This window comes from Chlorella variabilis, assembly GCF_000147415.1.
Source record: "Chlorella variabilis unplaced genomic scaffold CHLNCscaffold_3, whole genome shotgun sequence".
Lineage (NCBI taxonomy): Eukaryota > Viridiplantae > Chlorophyta > Trebouxiophyceae > Chlorellales > Chlorellaceae > Chlorella > Chlorella variabilis.
Window position 1 is genome coordinate 1,387,868 of NW_005435085.1, and position 19,693 is coordinate 1,407,560.

General features: G+C 69.0%; 3 protein-coding genes across 3 annotated transcripts in view; 1 reads left to right on the top strand and 2 right to left on the bottom strand.

The window, feature by feature from the left end:
- Positions 1–9,176: 9,176 nt before the first annotated feature.
- Positions 9,177–11,761, bottom strand: CHLNCDRAFT_34185 (hypothetical protein). The gene is made up of 8 exons (XM_005850889.1): positions 11,494–11,761; positions 11,252–11,366; positions 10,981–11,086; positions 10,649–10,779; positions 10,071–10,135; positions 9,858–9,963; positions 9,587–9,725; positions 9,177–9,429 (listed from the first exon to the last, which is right to left on the bottom strand). Exons 1-8 carry the CDS (start codon positions 11,712–11,714, stop codon positions 9,299–9,301), a joined length of 1,014 nt encoding a protein of 337 aa, XP_005850951.1. The 5' UTR covers positions 11,715–11,761; the 3' UTR covers positions 9,177–9,298.
- Positions 11,762–11,933: 172 nt separating this feature from the next.
- CHLNCDRAFT_140706 (hypothetical protein) lies at positions 11,934–14,724 on the top strand (the record flags this gene model as incomplete). The annotated part of the gene is made up of 8 exons (XM_005850606.1): positions 11,934–12,053; positions 12,323–12,427; positions 12,691–12,858; positions 13,189–13,367; positions 13,595–13,738; positions 14,009–14,076; positions 14,233–14,448; positions 14,639–14,724. The coding sequence occupies 8 exons, from the start codon at positions 11,934–11,936 to the stop codon at positions 14,722–14,724; spliced, it is 1,086 nt and encodes a 361-aa protein (XP_005850668.1).
- A 554-nt stretch (positions 14,725–15,278) lies between these two features.
- Positions 15,279–19,693, bottom strand: part of CHLNCDRAFT_50360 (hypothetical protein) — a gene marked incomplete at both ends in the record, with an annotated part of 6,503 nt that continues 2,088 nt past the window's right edge. The window contains 12 exons of the mRNA XM_005850890.1: positions 15,279–15,342; positions 15,498–15,892; positions 16,103–16,319; positions 16,556–16,657; positions 16,933–17,058; positions 17,247–17,376; positions 17,533–17,594; positions 17,899–18,002; positions 18,159–18,275; positions 18,514–18,654; positions 18,936–19,318; positions 19,477–19,537. Coding sequence (XP_005850952.1) covers positions 15,279–15,342; positions 15,498–15,892; positions 16,103–16,319; positions 16,556–16,657; positions 16,933–17,058; positions 17,247–17,376; positions 17,533–17,594; positions 17,899–18,002; positions 18,159–18,275; positions 18,514–18,654; positions 18,936–19,318; positions 19,477–19,537 — 1,902 coding nt within the window. The remainder of the gene's footprint in view (positions 15,343–15,497; positions 15,893–16,102; positions 16,320–16,555; positions 16,658–16,932; positions 17,059–17,246; positions 17,377–17,532; positions 17,595–17,898; positions 18,003–18,158; positions 18,276–18,513; positions 18,655–18,935; positions 19,319–19,476; positions 19,538–19,693) is intronic.

Consider the following 19,693-nt stretch of genomic DNA (forward strand, 5'->3'; position numbering starts at 1 on the left):
GGTCGGCCAGAGGGGCCGGGCTCACTGTGGGGCTGGTGGTGAAAGGGAGCAGCGGGTCAGAGACGTAGATGCGGTCGAGGCGGCAAAACACTGACCCGTTGGAGAAGGAGAAGGCACGGCGGCCAGGGTGGCGCACGCGCCAGACATCCACCAGCCCGGGGAGGAAGAGGGAGAAGGAGGACTGGGAGGAGGAATCACTGCAGTAGGTGCAGCGGCGGAGGGGGACGTTGGCAATAGAGCGACGGTCAAGGTGGGGATCAGGAGTGAAGTTATAGTCGCCGCCCCACACCAGGCGCTGGGAGCGGGCAGCAGCGGCGGCAGCTAAGGGCCCCAGGGTGGCATGGATGTAAGCAGAGCGGGCGGGGCCTGGTTGGGGAGGTACACGCTACAGAGATGCAGGCGGTGGCCAGACCAGGTGGTGCAGACGGCCGTAAAGCGGCCACGAGGGCAGTGATGAGAGGTGGGGGTAGACAGCTCGCCGCTACGCAGCAAGGCGCGGCGAACCAGCACAGCGGTGCCGCCACGCGGGCGGCCAGCGCGGCCCGGCTTGCTGAAGGAGATGAAAGCCTTCCAGCCGAGGTCGGCCAGCGCCTGGATGGCGGCACGGTTGTGCAGGCGGGAGGTGAGGTGATGCTCCTGGAGGAAGACGACGTCATAGCGGGCTGCACGCCAGCGGGCGGCAGCCGCCTGCAGGCGCCCAGGCACCGTCAGCCCGCGGACGTTGACGCTGCCGATGCGCAGCGCCGGCCCGGCAGGCCTAGCAGGAGGCGGCATCAGTCATGACCACATCAGGGGCATCAGCACTGACGCGCCGCAGGCGCTCAGAGCGGCGGATGTCGGACACAGCGCCCCGCTTGCCACCCGCCAGGAGGGGGCGCCGCGCCAGAGGGCCGCCAGCGGAGGCGGCGGCAGCGGCAGCAGGCGCCAGGGGGGAAGGGGAGGGAGCCCGGGACCCGGCAGCCACAACGGCCGCAGCAGCCACCGCGGACGCCACAGCGGCGGGGGCCACAACTGCCACAGGGGCCGCAGCAGCAGCGGGGCCGGCCACCACCAGCCCAGCAGCAGGCAGGGGCACACCGTCGCCGGCCGCACCAGAGGAGTCGCCGGAGCCGGACTGGGTGGGAGCAGGGGTAGGGTAGTCATCAAAGGGCGACATGGCGCGAGGGGGGAAGCGCAGGCGGCGCTCCGCCCACAACTCAAGGCCCCCGCGCATGTGCACAACGCCCTCACGCAGCACACCATGCGAGCGCGCCAGCAGGCGGGAGCGCGCAATGGGGGAGGCGGAGCGGGCGCGGTCGGGGGGCGGGAAGCAGGCCGAACGCCCCCGGGAGCCCAGGCCATGGCCCCCGCCAGAGCTGGTGGGGTGCACGGCGGGGGCGAGTGCCTGATGCGCAGCGATGGTGGCGTCCAGCCGCGCGCCGGTGTGCACCACAATGGCGCGCGCCTGCCCCAGGGCGACAATGCCTGCAAGTGGATGGAGGGCGGGCACAGGGGAGGCGGCGCAAGCGACAGGCGCCCTGCCAGCACGCTCAACGCCAGCCACAGCCACCAGCAGCTCCGCGTCGGTGAGCGAGGCAGTGGGCAGCGCAGCCAGGCGGCCCGTGAAGGTGTCCCACCACGCCTGGAGGGCAGCGGGAGAGGCAGGCGGGGCAGGCGTGGGGTCAATCGCGGGGGGACGGGCCGGCGGCAGGCCGGCAAAGGGAGCAGGCGGCTCCGCCCCGCCAAAAATTTGTGTGTGTGTGTGTGTTACAGGGATTGGGCACATTAATGTGCTGGGGCCGAACCCGCTAACCCTGCCGGCTGTCCAGAGCGAGGAAAATCTGGCCGCCGATGGCATCCCGGGGAGGCTCCGTCTTGCAAGCGCCATGCCGGTCTGCCGGGCAGCCGTCCGCCGCCCAGATGCCGCCACGAAGGTGCCGTGAGGCAAAGTCCCAGCTAGTGTCCCGGCTGGGGTTCGAACTCGTGCCTGTGGTATCACCCACCGGCACTCATCCAGCTCCTTATTTAACGTCGCGGCCAACGACGGAATCTGTGATCTGTGATCTGTGATGTTACAGAGGCAATGCCCATTAATGGGCTGGGGGCACACAAGCCGTGCCCACTAGCTCTGGACTGTATGAAAGCATGCAATACCGCCCGGGCGGCAAAGGGCGGGCTCAGGGAGCGGTCGGGCGCAAAGGGCGGGGAGGGAGGCGAGGGGCGCCTGATGGCCAGCCCAAGGGCGGCAAGCATACCAGTGGGGGGGAGGGGCAGGTCGAGGACCCGCACACCACCACCACCAGAAAGCGGGCCCACCCACCCCGGCACAGTAGCTGGGAGAGCGGCCAGGCGGGCGGGCGGGGGCCGCAAAGGCGAAGGCGGCACGCGGGAAGACCGGGCAAGGGGAGGACGGGGCAAGCGCAAAAGCGCAAGCATCATCAGGAGGCCATCTCGAGTGCGGGCAGTTGCAGAATGGGCGGCTGGCGGGCCAAGCGAGCCGGCGATGCTGCGGTCGCCCTCGTCCTGCGTCCCCAAGGCAGGGTGTTGCTCAAGAAGGGCCCCAGAGGAGCGGGAGGGGGGCGCGGGGCCCGGCCGCGACGGAATTTTTGGGGCATGATTTCGGAAATGCCAACAAGGACAATAGTCAATAAATCGTTACCGGCACACCATGTTCTACCCAGCGTCGCTGGGAATTCTATACAGCTGTTGGGGAAACCCGCGCAGGTTCGAATCCTGCCGACTGCGGTGGCGTACTTCCGTGTGCGATATAGTATGCAGTCGTGGCCGAGCGGTCAAGGCGGCAGCCTAGAATTGAATGGAAAACACTTTCTTACACTACTAGTGGAGACTTTTTTACACTAGCACTCTTTTACACTACTATTTTGCTCAGGGACAGGCCACGCTCCCGCTCTCGGACCACAAACGGAGCACAGACGGGAGCGTACCACCCGGCTGGTGCTCCTGCAGGCCGTGGTTGCCACTCCCAAGACGCAATTCTCATGAAATATCCCATTACCAAGGCACTGCAAAGCTCATGCAAACAGTGTTTTGAGGCCCATTTGCTGCATGCCGCCCACATGAATGGCGGCCCGCCACCGCCACCCTGGCGGATTCGCCCCCGAGCGCACCAACCGGCCGGCGGTCCCTGTTAATTCAAGTGTCCGGCCCTATGCCCGCATCATGAGCCCGCCGGTGCCCCGGCTGCACATCCTAGCCGGATGGCCGCATGACGACCACGACCCCAGCCAGCCCGGCCAGGACCAGGGGAGTGCAGGACGCACTGTGGGTGAGGCTCAGAGTCGAGGGGGAGGATGATGCAAGGCGTCACCTTCATTCCAAATCCCCCGGTGCGGGTTGGACGGGAAGGAGGAAAACAGGGTCGAGAAACACACAAAAAATGAGGGTTGGCAGCGGCGGCATGGGCTTGGCGGCTGCTTGGCAATAGCAGGACACTCGCCGTGTTCTAGGAGTATCAATCTTCACTGCAGGAGTTTTGGCGTGCATTACAGAGGCCTGGCATGGACCCGGCCAGATCCAGACATCGATCAATAGCACATGCAGAACCCACACACTGGCAGGGGAGTGCAACACGCGAGTGCAGGCGCCCCAGCCTCACTCGTCATCCACCACCCACATCTTGCGCTTGGCGGCCCTCCGCCTAGCGGCCCGCAGGCTGGCGGTGCCTGCGCCAAGGGCGGGGTGCGTCCGCCAGGGCAGCCAGCGAGCTCAGCAAAGCAAGCGTGACCATGCCCCAGCGGCGCAAGCGTCAACTGGGCAGGCAGCCCCACCAGCTGCTCCGCATCCGCCTCCTGCCCCTCGCCCTCCGCCATGTAGGCCGCGGTGCCGGGGTCGTCGCCACTGCAACAGCCGCCGCAGGCAGGCGAATGGCAGCCCCGCTGAGCATGCATGCGCTGCGGCAAGGCCAGGCATAGGGCAGCGATGCAAGGCTACCGACACCCATCCTCCAGCGCCGCCATCCGGGCCTCACCCGCTGGGCTGAGGCGGTGCCGCCCCCGTCGCCTCCAGCCGCTGCTCCTGCTGCTGCTGCGCTGCCGCCGCCGCCGGGGGCGCCTGCCCGGCCTGCACGCATGGGCCAATGCCGTGTGACGCCCTGTCGGCCAAAAAGATCGGCAGGCGGTGCGCCCCTGCCCCCAGCTGCCGCTGCCAACGCGACACACAGACACACACACAGACACACGTGCGCGTTCGGCCGCAGCCACAACCGCAGTCCCCGCCCACCCACCTCGGCGCCGCGCAGCCCGGCACGAACCGCAGAACGCTGGATGGCCGCGCGGCTGGCCACGACCAGGGGCATGCCCAGGTCCTCCAGCTGCACCGCCTGCTCCTCCTCCTTGCCCTCCTCGCCCTCCTCCCGCTGCTGCTGGCCCTGCTGCTGGCCCTGCTGCTGCCGCCCCCGCTGCCGCTGCCGAGGTGCCCGCGGGCTGGGCCCCGCCGACTGTAGCTTGCGCAGCCGCCCACGGTGCATCTGCCTCGCCAGGAATTCTGGCGTGAGCAGCCGCTCCAGGGAGGCCAGGGCGGCCTCCACAAAGGGCCGCACCGCCGGCAGCCGCTGCGCCGCTGCCGCCAGCCGCTTGTCAAAGTCTTGTTTGCAGCTCTCCACCACCCGCCGCGCCGGCCCCCGCTCGACTGCGCTGACTCCTAGCCGCAAAGCCGCGCACCACTTGATGGTTTCCAGCACGACGTCGGCAGGCAGCAGCAGTGCCCCCCGCCGCTCCACATCCTGCTCAAGCCCCGCCTTGGCGTCAAGGCCGGTCCGAGTGAGCGACGACGTCTTGCCAATGCTGTACTCCCACCGCAAGTACAACTGTTTTTTCATCAGAACTACTGCCGCCCGCACGCCGCTGTACTGGCTGAATTCAAAGGGGAGGGTGCCCTTGGGAAGGGCAGCACTGTACGGCTCGCCCAGCCCACCCGCCGCCAGAATTCGACAGAACTTGAGCTTCATGACTGCAAGGGCAGCAGGAGGCAGGAAGGGCGGGGCCTTGAGGTTTCAGCAGGAGGAGGAAGCAAGGGAGAGAGGCAGGAGTGGGACGCTGGCGGGGCGGCACTGGCACGCATGCATGCATGCGCGCAACCCTGCCAGCCCCCCCGCCCGGCAGAGAGGCTCCTCCACTCACGTTTGGCAGCCAGCGACACCGACTGCAGCGCGTGGCACCCCCCCGCCAGCGCAGCTGCCAGCAGGGCGGCATAGTCGCCGCGCAGATCGACGCCGGCAGTGACCTCCGCCCCGGCCCACAGGGTGTCGCCGCCTGCTGCCCCGCGGCCAACCACCCTGTCATGCAGGAGGCTTGCCGAGGCCACGGCATCCTGCACAACCTCTGCACCCCTATGCAGGCACTCGGGGGTGCTCAGCCTGCTCACCGGCGTGCCGTCCTCAGGCGGGGGCAGCCCAAACTCTGGCTGCTGCTGGCGCTGCCGCTGCTGCTGCCCGGGTGGGGATGCCCTGGCCGCAGCAGCTGCCTTGGGCACCTGCTGCAGCAAAGACTGCACGGCCACGTCAGCGGAGCGAGCGCCGGGCGCTGCATCGCCGTGCGCCCGCTGCAAGGCAGCATCGGCCCGCTGCAAATAACCAGCCACCGCATCATCCAGCTGCGGCTGCGGCTGCTGCGGCTCCCCCCCCTGCTCCTCCTGCTCCTCCTGCTGCGCTGGTGGCTCGGGGGAGACCACGATCAGCCCCTGCTTGGTGCAGCGCAGCAGCAGGTACTCTGCGCCGGCAGTCAGCAGCCTGATGGGGCGGGTGATGCCGGTGAGCTGGATCTTGTCGGGCTGGCGCAGCATGTGCGCGGCGTAGACGTGCTGTGGCTCGCTGCCGTCAACCACCAGCATACTGAGCCTCTGCAACAGCCAGCCGGGCGCAGGAGAATGAGGCGACGGCAAATGAAGCAGGGTATGGAGGCCAGCAGCGGCGGCGGCAGCGACACGTCGGCACACCCCAGCGCCGCCCCAGCCGACAGCCCAGGAGCAACATGCTCACGTGCTCCTGCCCAACCCCCATCTCGATGTAGGTGGTGAGGATGCGGAACAGGGTACTGGCCTGTGCCAGCCACAGGGCGCCCTCCTCGCCACCAGAGCGGGTGACGCGCACCCGTGCCAGCACGCCGTGCTCCATCAGCCGCCTCATCTCTTCCTCTGCCGCGCTGCTGCTGGCCTCCTCCCGAGCGGCCATGGTGCCGCTGGCCAGCAGGGTGGCCACCCGTGCCAGCTTCTGCTCGGTGTCAGCGGGGAAGGCATCGTATGGCTGGCCGGTGGCGGGGTTGGCGGTGCCTGTGGCGCCCCAGGACACAAACGGCAGCAGCGGGCGGTCAGACTGTCAGCCTGGCAAGCAAGCGCCACATGCATCCATGCACGTTGTGCCTGCCGGCTCCCCCCAACGGCGGCTGCCTCCACCAAGGCGCTGGCCTCACCCGCCACCACGGTGCCGGCCTCGTGCCCCGTCAGCCGGCGCTGCTCCAGCACTGGGCCCGACAGGCGCATGGTGGCCAGCCCGCCGATGCGCTCCTCTCCCCAAAACTGGCGCAGCTGGCCAGTTGCATACTGTGCTGGCATTACATTATATGTAGTCTGTCTTTGGTCAATCACTGAACCGTCACAGACTGTTATGCATGCGGGGTGAAGGTGGAAGATGAATGGGTGGGAAGAGAGGTAGTACAGACAACATGAAAACTAGGAGTAGAAAGCACAAGCAAAATGCATGGGGGTAGGAAACCGGGGCCAGGCAGGCAAGCAACAAAAGAAAGCAGACAAAAACAGCATAGCTGCCCTCTGCTCCACCCTCTGCGCCGCCGCAGGCAGGCCAGGCTGCGACGCCGCACAGGAACCCAGCAAGGCCACGCTCCAGCAGCTGCGCCACGTCCCCTGCACGCCGGCCCACCAGCCACCCCTCCCCCTCCATGAACTGGGCCAGTGGCGCCACGCTGCGCTCGCTCAGCATGCTGTCAACCACCCGCTGTGGCAGCAGCTGCGCCATGAGGCGCGCCAGAACGGCGCCCGCACCCACCAATGCAACGTAGTCACACTGGCCTGAAACGCAGCACACCAACATGTGCGACAGCGATGGGTAGCCGGCCGGCGGCCAGTCACCAGGCATGATCACGTGTGTGCTGTGGCCGCTGCGGTCCAGCAGCAGCCAGGGCACGCCCGCTGCCCGGGCATAGAAGGCAAAATCGCCGTCCGTGCTGGCCACCATCGCCTGCCAGGTCCCGCCTGCCTGGCAGTGCGCCGCCAACGCGCACACCGTGGGGTCTGCCGGCTCGGGGGCCACCAGCAGGTCGCCAATGCCGCGCCGTTGCATCTCCCCCCGCAGCGCCACCACCAGGGGCTGCCCGCTGAGGGTGGCAGCCGCCAACAGATGGCTCAGCCCCTCCATGTCGCGGGCCCCCATCGCCTGCAGCATTTGCTGGAACTCCGGCCGCATGCGGCCCACATCTGGCCGGCTAGCCAGCTTGTACGGATCCTCGCACCCGTCGATGACTGCCTGCAGCCATGTTTTGGGGAGCGTTTGTGGTCTCCTGCCTGGTAGCGGCAACAGCAGCCGCGCCTGTGCGGCTGGAACCCAGCCCCGCGGCAAGCCTGGGACCCCCATCCCCACACCTACTCATCGTCAGGGCCACCTCTGCCTCGGAGAAGCCCTGTAGGCGTATCTTCAGCGCTTCCACCCTGGATGTGGTGTGGTGCACGGCCCGCGCCACCATCTCGGTGCTGCCGCCAAACAGGTGCCCGAGGCCGTGGAAGCCCAGCTGCTGCGAGGCCGGTACCAGAATGGGCATCAAATCCACAAACACATGCAGAGGCCTTTGACAAAGAGCTGGTGGCAGCCTGTCCTTGTTGAGCTCTGTGCCGGCCTCGCGGGCCTCCGGCCCCAGCCCGCTGCCGCCCATGAAGGGTGCCGCCGCCGCCGTGTGCGCGGGTCTGCTCTGAGAGGGGCGGCTGCTCCCCTGCTGTCACCTGCAAGTCCTGCGGCAGGGGTTGGAGCAGGCAGCGGCAGGCTGGGGGATTCCAGGGAGCGGAATGGGCACGCCAAAGTTTCTCGGAGGCCCCAGGTGCACGGCATATTTGGCCCACTGGTGGAGGCTCTGGTCCGTGATCGCGATTGCGGCTCACCTCGCTGATTACTGCCCCCGCTGGCCGCGGGCGTGTCCGCACCGAGAGACCGGGTCCCCTCCAAGCCTTTCTTTTGCAAAGGAAGAAAACGATAATTAGTGGATAATTCGCGGGTTGGCGTGTCTGGCAGCGTAGCAGGCATAGCGTAGGCGCCGAGGACTGTCGCCCAACCCAAGTCCCCCGCACCGGTGCGGCATGTTTTGCACAGTTGTACACTACTATTTTGCTCAGGGACACACCAGGCCACGTCCTCCCGCTCTCGGAGCACAAACGGAGCACAGACGGTAGCGTACCACCCGGCTGGTGCTCCTGCAAGCCGTGGTTGCCACTCGCACGCAATTCACATGATATATCCCATTAAGAAGGCACTGCAAAGCTTGGACCCCATGCAAACAGTGTTTTGAGGCCCATTTGCTGCATGCCGCCCACATGAGTGGCGGCCCGCCACCGCCACGCCACCGCCACCCTGGCGGATTCGCCCCCGAGCGCACCAACCGGCCGGCGGTCCCTGTTATTTCGAGTGTCCGGCCCTATGCCCGCATCATGAGCCCGCCGGTGCCCCAGCTCAGAGTCGAGGGGGAGGATGAAACAAGGGCGGCGCGGCGTCACCTTCATTCCCAATCCCCCGGTGCGGCATGCTTCCATTCCAGGCAGTGGCGCATGGAGTGAAGCATGTCAGGCTCCCATCGTTTCACCCCTGGGTGCATGGATCGCTCCAGTTTAGACTGCAGGCAACAGCTTAGTAGTTCAGCTTCAAGTAATTCAGCTTCAGGAGGGAGCGGGGACCTTGCGCTGGGGCGGCAGCACTGCAGCAGTGTTCAGCGCCGGCGCCGGCGCCCGATGGCTTCCAGAAGGATGCAGGTCGGCACCGCCATGCCAGTGTCAGCGCTGGTCTGTGCACGCCAGCTCGACACGCTGCGTTTAAAGCTTCGTGCACGCAAAAGAGCCGCCGCCTCGGCGGTCCCGGTGGCCGCTGAAGGGCGCGCGCCCACCCTGCTGCGAGACCCCCGCGGGGTGGACATGACAAACTACAGATGTCAGCCTGCCGTCATCAGCTGCTCTCATGAGTGCCATGGGACAGACCGGTCCAGCCACATAATCCGCGGCTAGCCAGCCAAACTCACAGCAGTGCTGGAGGTAGAGTGGCAGGAGCCAGCACCCAAGCATGGACAGACGGTGTTTATTTTTAGTCCCAAGGTCAGTGCTTCTTCTCCGGCGCGTGCTTTGCATGCCGCCTGCTCTTGGTCCATGACGACACCAGCAGGCCCGAGAACACCAGCACCACGGCTGCCCACTGCTGCGGCAGCAACGGGTTGGCATTCCACAATACTGCATGGAGCATGGAGCAGCGGGGCATGGGAGGGCAGAAACCGTCGGGCGGGCGAGGGAAGGTGCTGCTTCGTTGTGCAGTGACACTTCCGTGCTGCATGCAGCAAGGCAGCACCGCCAACGAGGTAGGCGGGTTGCGTGCCGCTCCGCAGCGCACCGCTGAGCAGGATGTTGAAGAACTTGCGGGTGGTGGTGACGAGGGTGTTGAGCAGGGAGCCAAAGCGTTTGATGGTGGCAAAGATGAAGAGCTGGCCCACCGCGCCGCACAGGCAGAAGAGCAGGACATCGTAGCCGGCCTGCGGGCAGCCACGCAGGAGCGGGGCGGGTGGGCGGGCGGGCGCGTGCCAAGCCTGGGTGGTGCACGCGCCGTGCAGCTGCCCGTGCGCCCCCCACCCACGCACACGCATCGAGAGCAGCGGTGTGGGCACGAGGAGGGCGCCTGCACTCGCCTCGGGGTGCTGGAAGCAGAAGGCCAGCAGGTCGCTGCCCACGCTGCTGAACACAAACATGATGGGCAGGTAGTAGAGGCCGCACCTGCACGCATGCAGCACATGCATTGGCGAGCAGTGAAGGACTGGGCGTGCTGCAGCGCAGCAGGCTGGCTGGTGCTACAAGCAGCAAGGCAGGCAGGGCAGGCTCACCAGAAGTTCATCCAGCACATCATCTGCAGCGCGCTGCCATGCTTGTGCCGCTTGTGGATCTCGTCCTGCTGGCCAGGCAGCAACGGACCAGGCAACAACGGGGACAGAGGCATGCTCACGCAACACGGCAGACGGCAGTGAGGCCGGCCTGGGCTGCCGCCAAGGCATGCCCAGCAGCTTGCCCGTGCACATGCAGCGAACAAGGGGGGGAGGCAGGGGGGGCTGTCGAGTACGGCTTATACCCGCAAAGCGCACAGGTGGCGCAAAGCAGGCCATGAGTAGCACCCTGCTGCTGTGGCAGTCGGAAACTTGCAGCCAGGCAAGCGTGTGACGAGCACACTGCGGGGCTGTCGGACTAAGTGACTGCGTCGAGTGCGGCAGTGGCGCAGGCTGCGGGCACACGAGCATGGGCCGCCGCCTGTGCCCTAAGGCTCCACAGGGCCACCAACGCAGCAGCCACAGCGAACACGCGGCGACCTCGAGCCGCCAGCCAGCCTGGCCCGGGCGCAGCCCTGCCTGGGCTGGCAGCCCCAGCAACGTGCGCCTTGCAAAGCCGCCCTGTTGCTGCTGCTGCCCACCTGCGCCGCGTTGGTGTATCCATCCAGCACCAGGTTCACCAGGCACAGCGTGTAGCCCAGCGGCGCGTTGGGGCTGGCCAGCTTGCGGGTGACCTTGCTGCTGCTCTTCATGCCAAACAGGCCCACGCCGGCTGCAGGCAGGCGGACGGGCGGGCAGGCAGCCAAGGAGAGGATTAGCGCACTGGCAGCAGGGAGCCAGCCTGTATCCACATGTTCACATGGATGTGTGTTCCCTGGTGCGTGCGACCCCACACGCTGATGTCTGCTGATGCGCATGCGATGAGAAGCAGCAGCACCTGCATCTGCCAGCAGCAGCAATGATGGGTGCGCACCTGAGATGGCCAAGCAGCAGGCGTATTCCAGCATGCTGTACCGCTTGCCGTGCAGTACTGTGCCCATCAGCATCACCGGGATCATCTTGGACGACTTGGCCAGCACCTGAGGGAGGGTTCGGTGGAGCGGGGCGGGTCGGCGGCAGTGAGAGGGGGTGAGGAGCAGGTGGTGGTGGGACTGTAGGTGGTGCTCCCGACAGGCCGGCAGGGAAGACACAGTCTCTATACTGGGCAGGAGCAGGTCCATGCCAGGTTGGGCATGCAGGAGCACCTGGGCGGGATAGCTGATGTATTTGAGGGCGTGCAGGCCGCAGGCGGGGCCCACGCAGTTTGTGATTGCGGGCTTCCAGTATGCGGTGAAGGGAGGGTACTCGACACCGGGTTGCCTGCATGCCAGGCGAGGGATGGCTAGCTCAGGCCATCCCATAACGAGTTTCCCGCAGCCTGCATGGCCCAGGCTGGCGGCAAGGCAGCGGAGGCAGCGGCGGTGGCGGTGCCTGGCTTGCAGCTCACCGCTTGTCGAACAATACCAGCAGCAAGGCGGCCCACAGGAAGCAGACCCAGCATTGCACGGCGTTCAGCGAGGACAAGTAGCCAAAGCGCGCGCCGTTTGCGCCAAACTGCTTGGTGCTGAGCGTCTCTTGCACCACCCCCTGCGTCAGATAGCTGACGTAGATGCCAGCCACGCACGTCAGCAGCAGCAGGGTGCTCTTGAGCCGAGATGGCTGCCCCATCTGGCCGCCCAAGGTGGCCAAGCTGGCCGCGGGCACCAGGATGAGATGGATCGGCAGGCGGCGCTTGCCAATTGGGTGTGCAAGACATGCAGCGGGCGTGTACGGCACGTTGTCCCGCCCCTTGCACCCTTTCACAGCCATCGGCTTTGCAGGCGCATGCCCAAGCTTTGATCTCACGCCTTGCAATCACTCCCCACGCCCCTCTCCCGCTTTGCCGTAATGTCTGAGACCGATGCCCCCGCTCCCGCGCCCGGGAGGAGGCGTCTGCAGCTGAAGCCCAGGGATCCAGAAGCAGCAGCCAAGTTGGAGGCCGAGAGGCAGGCACACTTGAGTGCCAAGGTGCGGCCGCCGATGGGGCCCCCGCCGCCCGGTGCCGGGGCTGGTAGGCGTGGTGGAGATGCAGTGGATCCTGGCAGGCAGCCTCAGAGCGCGCTGGGAGGCCTCGACAACTCTGCAGGCCTGGGGGGGAGCGTGATGCAGCCCAGGGAGGACCCGATCTGGCCCTCGCAGGGCCTCAGAATGGCCTGCCCGGCTACAGTGGGCCTGCCCACTGCAGCAGTCGCGGCGAGGACCACCCGCCCCCGCCCCACCCCGCCACCCTGCCGCAGAACCCGTTTGGCGCCGCCAAGCCGCGTGAGGCTGTGATTGCCGAGAAGCTTGGCAAGACTGAGGAGGAGGTGCTGAAGGAGGAGGTCACCAAGGAGAAGCTGCACGTGAGGCTGCTGGCGGGCCTGGCAGCCGCCGCCGAACCCGCCGCTGCTGTGCAGTGCCAGCGCCACTGGATGCAAGGCCGGCGGCCGGCCCCGGCCATCGCAACAGCTCCTGCATGCACGCCTGCCTATGCAGCGGGCCTGCCTGCCGGCCTGCCTGCCTGCCCACCGGCCTGCCCGACTGCCCGCCTGCCTCCCTGCCCGTCGCGCGCTACACCCTTGCCCTCGCGCCTCGCCCCCGCCCCGCCGGCCTCCCCCCACTGCAGCTGCGCCTGAGCGGCGCCCAGCTTGAGGAGAAGCGGGAGGCGGAGGGGGCGGTGCAGGACCTGCAGGAGCAGCTGGAGCTGGAGGGGGATGAGGGCAAGCGCGCTGAGCTGGCGGCTGAGCTGGCGGCACGCCAGGGAAAGCTGGATGAGATGATGGACAAGTTTGCGGTGAGCCTGCCCTCTCTGACTGCAGTCTAGTGGCCGCATACCGTGCCCTGTGTTTGCTGGAGGCTGGGTGGGGCAGGGGCGCGGCGTGGACATGCGGGCCGGGCTGCCGACGAAGCAGGCCCCAGGCTGAGGCATGCTGAAGGCTTGCCATGGGTTGAGCTGTCTGGGTGTGTGTGCCTGTGTGCCACCTGCCGCGAGCGTGCTGCCCCCCTCTGCCTCCACCTTGAAAGCACCACCACCACGCTCGCCGCTGCCGCGGCTGCCCGCTGCCGGCTGCCAGCCCCGCGCTGCCGCTCACGCCACACCGCCCCACTTCCTTCCCGCCCGCAGAAAGCGACGCTGGAGACTGCACTGTCCGGCGGCGCGCCCCGCGTGTCCCAGATCCGCCAGCAGCAGCAGCTCCAGGCGGAGGCGGCCGGCGGAGGCGGCGGCGGCGCCTACGGCCAGCGCTACGGCGGCGGCCAGCCCTACGGCGGCGCCGCCGGCGCCGGCGGCAGCTTCGGCGGCAGGTGCGCGGCGCCCTTTGGGTCTGCACGCCGCAGCTCCCCGGAGTGTCCCCCTGCCCCTCGTGCGCTGCCCTGCGCTGCCCTGCGCTGCGCAGCCCACGGCCGGCCTCCCCACCCCTGGCCGTGCCCGACGGCCCAGGCCGCTGCGCTGCCTGGGTGGGGAGACCTCTGTCATTTGGCATACAGCAGCACATACTATACATATTGCTGTGCGCATGGCGCCCCTGCAGGGAGTTCAATGACGGCGGGTTTGGCGGGCGGGGCGGCGGCGGCGGGCGCGGCGGCGGCGGCGGCGGCCGCGGCTTCACAAACTACCAGGACCGCGGAGGCTTTGCGGACAGCTACCAGCAGGGCTCAGACCGCCAGAACAGCGGGTGAGCGTGCGGGGCAGCCGCGCCGAGGGGGCGCCGCCGGCGGGGCGGCGCGGGAGGCGGCACGTGCGGACGCGCCGCCGCCGCCGCCGCAGCCGCCGCGCGCCTTGCCCCTGTCCCCCTAGCGACCCTACACTTGCCAGTGCTTCATCCGCCTCTGTGAAACCACACAGCACCCCGCACCGCACCTGTGACTGCTCTGGGGCTCTGCCAGCGGCATGGGGTGTGCTGGGTATGGTGCGCCTCACCCGGGCTGCCCTCCGGCTGCTGCAGAGGCTACGGCGGCCGGCGGTCGGGCGGCAGCCAGCGCCTGCCGGAGTGGGCACTGGATGATGCGTCTGGTGAGAGGGGGCAGCCGAGACGCCGCGCATGCGGCAGGCACCTGCTGGCTGCGCCCGTGGCTTGGCCGGCGCCTGGGGGCCCGCAGAGCTGCTGCGCCTGCCGCGCATCGCACTCAACGCCCATGCGCTTCTTGGCCCGCCGCCCGCGCCCCACAGCAGATGCGGGGTTCTATGACGCTCCCGCCGCCACCTCAGCCTTCATCGCCAGCGGAGGCTACCCCAGCACCAGCCCCAGCGCCGGCTCGGGATCCTTTGGCAGCGACAGCTTCGGGGGCGGCGGCGGCGGCGGCCGGGGCGGCGGCCGCGGCGGCGGCGGCCGCGGCGGCGGCGGCCGCGGCGGCCGCTCTTACGGCAACGGCGGCTTCGACGCCGGTGGGTGTGGGCTGCTGCGCTGCGCTGGGGGCCACGTCTGCCACAAGGCAGCCTCTGCGCCCGTGTGCTCTGCACGAGCGTGACCTCACTTTAAACGTGGCTGCATTGGCGGCGGGTGTGTGACGACGGGCATATTGCGGCACCAGCAGCCCCTCCCCTTCCCCTCACCCCCACCTGCCGCGCCCTGCAGGGTTCCCCGCGGGGCGGGGGCTGGGCGGGGAGTTTGAGTACACCGAGGGCGACAGCAGCTTTGGTACCGGCCAGGACCGCTTCTGACCGCCCGGCCCCGCAGCGCCGGCAGCGCGGCGGAACGCGCCCCTCGGTGCCGCGCCGGGGGCCGGCGCTCTGGCCGGGGGGGCCTGCCTGCTTGGCGCCAGCGCTGCGTGCCTGCAGCCGGGCGCTCCTCGGCTCGCACAGCGCAGCTGGGGGCCCAGCTGGCGGTCCAGCCTCCCAGCTGGCTGTTTCGCAGATGCGCGGCTCAGCACAGGCCGCACCCTATCGCCCTGCTTCCACTCCCCTCTAGTGACCGCCGCTGCCTGCGCCGCCAGCAGCGGCAGATGCCTACCCTTTCTCCCGTGTGCTGCCCCCTGGCACGCCTTCTCCCCCAGCCAGCCATCAGCCGCCTGTCTGTGGCTGTGCTGCCTCTGCAGTTTTTAACAAATGATGCTCGTCCACACCCTTCTCCCGCATGCGCCCTTCCCTTTCCCTCCCTCCCCGCCTCGCAACGCAGCCTGCTTTGTACCAGGCAGCGCGCACAGCCCTAGCGGCGCTGTAAGCCAGCAGCAGGCTGAGCTGTTGGCAGGCACAGGCAGGCACAGGCAGGACCGGTGTCAGCCCAGCAGGTCCCGCATCAGAACCGGGCGCTTCACTGCATTGGTGTACCCCTCGTGGAACCTGGCACATGGGCGGGAGGAAAGTGGGGTGCTGAGAAAAGCTCGGGGCGACCCTGGCGCAGGAGGGCGCCATGCTGGACCCCCCCCCAAATCCCTCTGGCAAAACAACTAACAACAAAGAACCCACCCGCCCCGTGGCTGCCCCGTCCCGCTCACCTGTACAGCACTGGGAACTTGTGGTGGCGCCCGCCCGCGGCCCCGCCCTCTTCGCCGCCGCCACCGCCGCCCCGCGCGCCCCGGCGCTCCTTGAGCGCGTCCAGCCAGGTGCCGCGGGGGGGCGCCGCCGCCTGGCGCCGCGCCACGCTGGCCGCCGTGCCCGCCGCCTTCATGCGTTCGGCAAGGGTCAGCGGCACCACTCCCGCCGCCCGCGGCGGGCCGCAGTTGGCGTCTGCCAGCGGCGGCGCCGCCTCGCTGCCGCCGCCGCCGCCGCCGCCGCCGCCGTGGACGCTGCGCCGCGACGCCTCGGCCCGCCGAATCGCCTCCATGTCTGCCTCGTGGCTGATTGTCTGCCGCACCGCTGCCGGCAGCAGCTTGCCCTTGGGTGGCATGCCCTGCAGGCAGGCCGCCGCCAAGTGTCAGGAGAGAGAAGCAGGCCAGAGGGGGCAGGCAGCGCGGCGAGGGGGCAGGCAGCGCGGCGGGGGCTGCTACGCAAGGGTAGACACGCGGTTCGGAGTGCTGGCGCAGGGCCGGGGAGGCGCGCAGCGGGCGCGGCATGCGCAGGCGAGAGAACAGCTCGCGCCAGCGGGGCGCGGTGTGCTCACAGGGAAGAGGCAAGCGCAGTGCACCGCTGGGCGGAAGCGCAGCGGCGGCTCCGCGCGGCCGCCGCGCACGCCCTGCCGCTGCCCGCCCTCCGCCTCGCCGCCGCCCGCGGGCTGCTGCAGCTGGGCCGCCGCCGCGGCCGCCGCCTCCTCCGCCTCCTCGGCGGCTGGGTCCAGGCAGTACCGCAGGTTGTACCCCAGCAGGGTGTCTACCAGCTGCCTGCAGGCGGCAGGTGGCGGCAAAGGCTGGCCAGCGCCATGTTCAGCCCTCCCACCGCCTTCACGACAACACATTTGCCGGTCGTTTCAAGCAGCACCGGCCGGCGCATGGCGCGGGGAGACGTGCTGCCACTTGGGGCTAGCTGCCAAGCAGGCGCCAGGCCTGCCAGCCCCCTTCAGCCGCAGCTACCCCCCTCCACATTCCCACACTCCTGGGCACCAACACTGCCTGCCCACCTCATGACCTCCTGCTCAGCAGGGGAGTAGAGGTGCAGGGAGACGGGGCGCAGCGCGGGGGCTGCGATGTGCATGAGGGCGGGGAGCACCTCCAGCACCATGCTGCGGCAGGAGAGGGGTGCAGGCAGGGCAGGGGCATGCGTGCGAGTGTGAGTGGTAGAGAGAAGGAGAGAGTGTGTGTGTGTGTGTGTGTGTGTGTGTTGGAGGGAGGGTGACAGCCTGTCTGCAGCACGCCGCAAGGCCAGCGGTAGCAGGCTAATGGCACGCTCCGCAAGCAGCCAGGCAAGAAAGCCTGTTCTAAGCGCAAACCGGCGGGCCGCAAGCCAAGCCACACGCAGGCGGCGGCAGCGGGGAAGAGGCGCAGCGGCGCGCGGCACCTGCGGCGGCTGGTGGCGGCGCAGGCGGCTGGCGACATGCCCAGCATCCAGCTCTGCAGGGTGGCGGCGTTGGCGGCCGCGCGCCGTTGGCAGTCGAACGCGGCGCGGGGCCACTGCAGCTGCGGCCTGTGGCGGGGAGTGCAGCGGGCACTGGCTTCAGACGGAGGACCCAGGTGAGGTAGGGAGGCTGGATGCCTCCCCCTGAGTGGCAAGCTGAAGAGGTCGCGGGGAGCACGGCCATGCCTCCAGCAGCAACAGCAGTGCAGCCGGAGCAGCCGCCGCAGCAGCAGGCGCGGCGGCAGGCATGCGCGCACCTGTCCGGCCCCGCCACCACGCCGCTGACCAGCAGCAGCGGGGCGGGCACGTACTTGAGCAGAGCAAACTCGCCGCGGCGGTGGCAGGCGCGCAGGAAGGCGTCGGCGTCGCCCAGCTGGTTGAGCACGGCTGCAGGCGGCGGCGTGTATGCGTGTGTGTGTGAGAAAACAGTGTGCCCTGTGCCCCACAGGCAGGCATCCCGCCCGAGGTGCGGCCGCAGCAGCAGCAGCAGTACCGCCACCAGCAGTACCGCTCCTCAGGCGGCTCCGCAGGCGGCCCCCTCACCCGAGGTGCGCTGCAGGGCCATGTCAAAGTAGCGCAGCCCCAGCACATTCTCGTGCATGCCCCTGCACACACAGCCAGGCGGGCAGGCGGGCGGACGGGGACGGGGAGGGAGGCAGGCGGGCAGCCTGAGCGGGGCATGGCGGCCATGCAAGGCAGCGCTGGGGCGGGCAGCGTACAGGCGGGCTTCCAGGCAGCACTCGCTTTCTAATCCGGCATACATATACACACACACACAAGCCTAGCTGCCGTCGGACGTCGAAAGGTCTCACTGATAGAGCCAACCCCCACACGGCATGGGCTTGGTGCCACCCCACCCCTCCCACCACCACCACACACACACACGCGTCCACCTCCCCAGAGCCTCACCCCACCACCAGGTCTCCCTCCCCAAAGTCCTGCAGCGCGCCGTACAGCCGCGCCACGCGCTGCGCCTCGCCCTCCGCCATCCTGCCGATGATGCCGGGGCTCTTCTGCTCGCCAGGGGCAGCGGTGGCAATGATGCGGCGTGTGTGCATGCGTGCGTGTGTGTGCCGAGGCAGCCAGGCAGGCCAGCGGAGGCGGCAGGCAGGTCAGGCCGATGGCTCGGTACCATCTCCCCCAGCCCCAGCCCTACCGGCAGCCCTCACCTTCTTCTGCAGCAGCTCGGTCCACACCGCAAAGGCGCCCTTGGTCATGTCCTTGTGCCCCACCCGCAGCCCCTGCAGGTCTGCCTGCCGCACCACCGACTGCTTCTTGGCCAGGAACTGCAAGGGGTGGGGCGGTGGTGGGTGGGGGTAGGGGCAGGCATGGGGGGGCAGGCATGGCTGTGAATGTGCTGAGAGAGCGTGCGTGCGGTGTGGGGGTGGCGTGAGCACGCGTGCCGGCGCCCCGGTGCTAGTGTGCATGCTGGTGTCGGTCGCCGGCTGTGCGACAGGAAAGCGGGCCCCACTGTGCACCACCCAGCCCCACAACATCAGCCACACACCACATGCGCACACACACACCGCCACGCGCCTGCAGCGTGTTGAGGCAGGAGCGTATGTCGCACTCGGTGCGCTCCACCAGCAGGCGCAGCGTGGACTTCTCGCACGCCAGGCCCTCCGCCGCGCAGATGGAGCGCAGCCGCTGGGCCAGCCGCTCGGCCTGCAGGCGGGGGGGACCGAGGCGTGTGGGGGTGTGAGAGGATGTGTGTGGGGAAAGCGAGGGTTCATGTGTGTGTGGTAGTGTGGTGGTGGTGGTGGTGGGAGGGAGGGAGCCAAGGTGCACGAAGGGCGCCGGCGCCCGGCGCCGGCGCAGCGGCGCTCCAGCGACCATAGGGGCCAGGCCGGCGGCCCAGAGGCCGACACGGCGCTGGCGGGCGGCTGCTGGGCGCAGCTGCAGCGGTCTGTGGGCGGATGGGCCAGATGCCTCCAGCCCCGCCCCACCTGCGGCTTCTTGAAGTGGAAGACGCGCGCCACGTCGCGCAGCGGGCGCAGCGCGGGGGCGTACAGATCGTTGCAGATGCAGATGATGGGGCGCATGAGCGGGCGCAGCCGTGCAGGCCGCGCCGCGCCGCCCCCCCGCCTGCCGCCGCCGCTGCCGCCGCCGCCGCCGCCGCGCTGCCCCGCGGCCCCGCGGCCCGCCTCCTCGCCCGCCTCCTCTCCCTCACTCTCGCTGTCAGAGTCGCCGCCGCTGGCTGCGGAGTGCGGCTGCTGCTGGGGCCTGCCGCCGCCGCCGCCGCTTCCCTGCTTGCCGGCCTTGCCCTTTGCCCCGGTGGCGGCCACTATCTTGAGCAGGGCTGCGATGCCGCTGCGCCCCTCCGCCCCGCCTGCACATCACAGGCGCAGCGGCACGGGCGCGGCGCGGCATCTTTGGTGGAGGCAGGGCAGCAAGCGGGTGTGTGGAGGCAGCGGCGGTCTTAAGGGGGATGCCCTGGCCCACAGGCCCCGGGGAAGGTGCCAGGCTGGCGGCGCCATGCTGGCGCACCGCTGGCGCCGTCGATCTCGTCGACGATCACGCAGTTGGGCCGCCGCTGACCCATCACGCTCTGCGGGAGGGGGCGGGAGGGGAGGCGGGCAGGCGGCGGGGAGGCAGGCGGGCTCTCAGAGAGAGATCGGCCGAGGCGCGGCACACCGGCGCGCCCTGCCTGCCCCTTCTCCCATCCCTTCTCCGGCCTCCCCAGCACACACATGCACGCATGTAC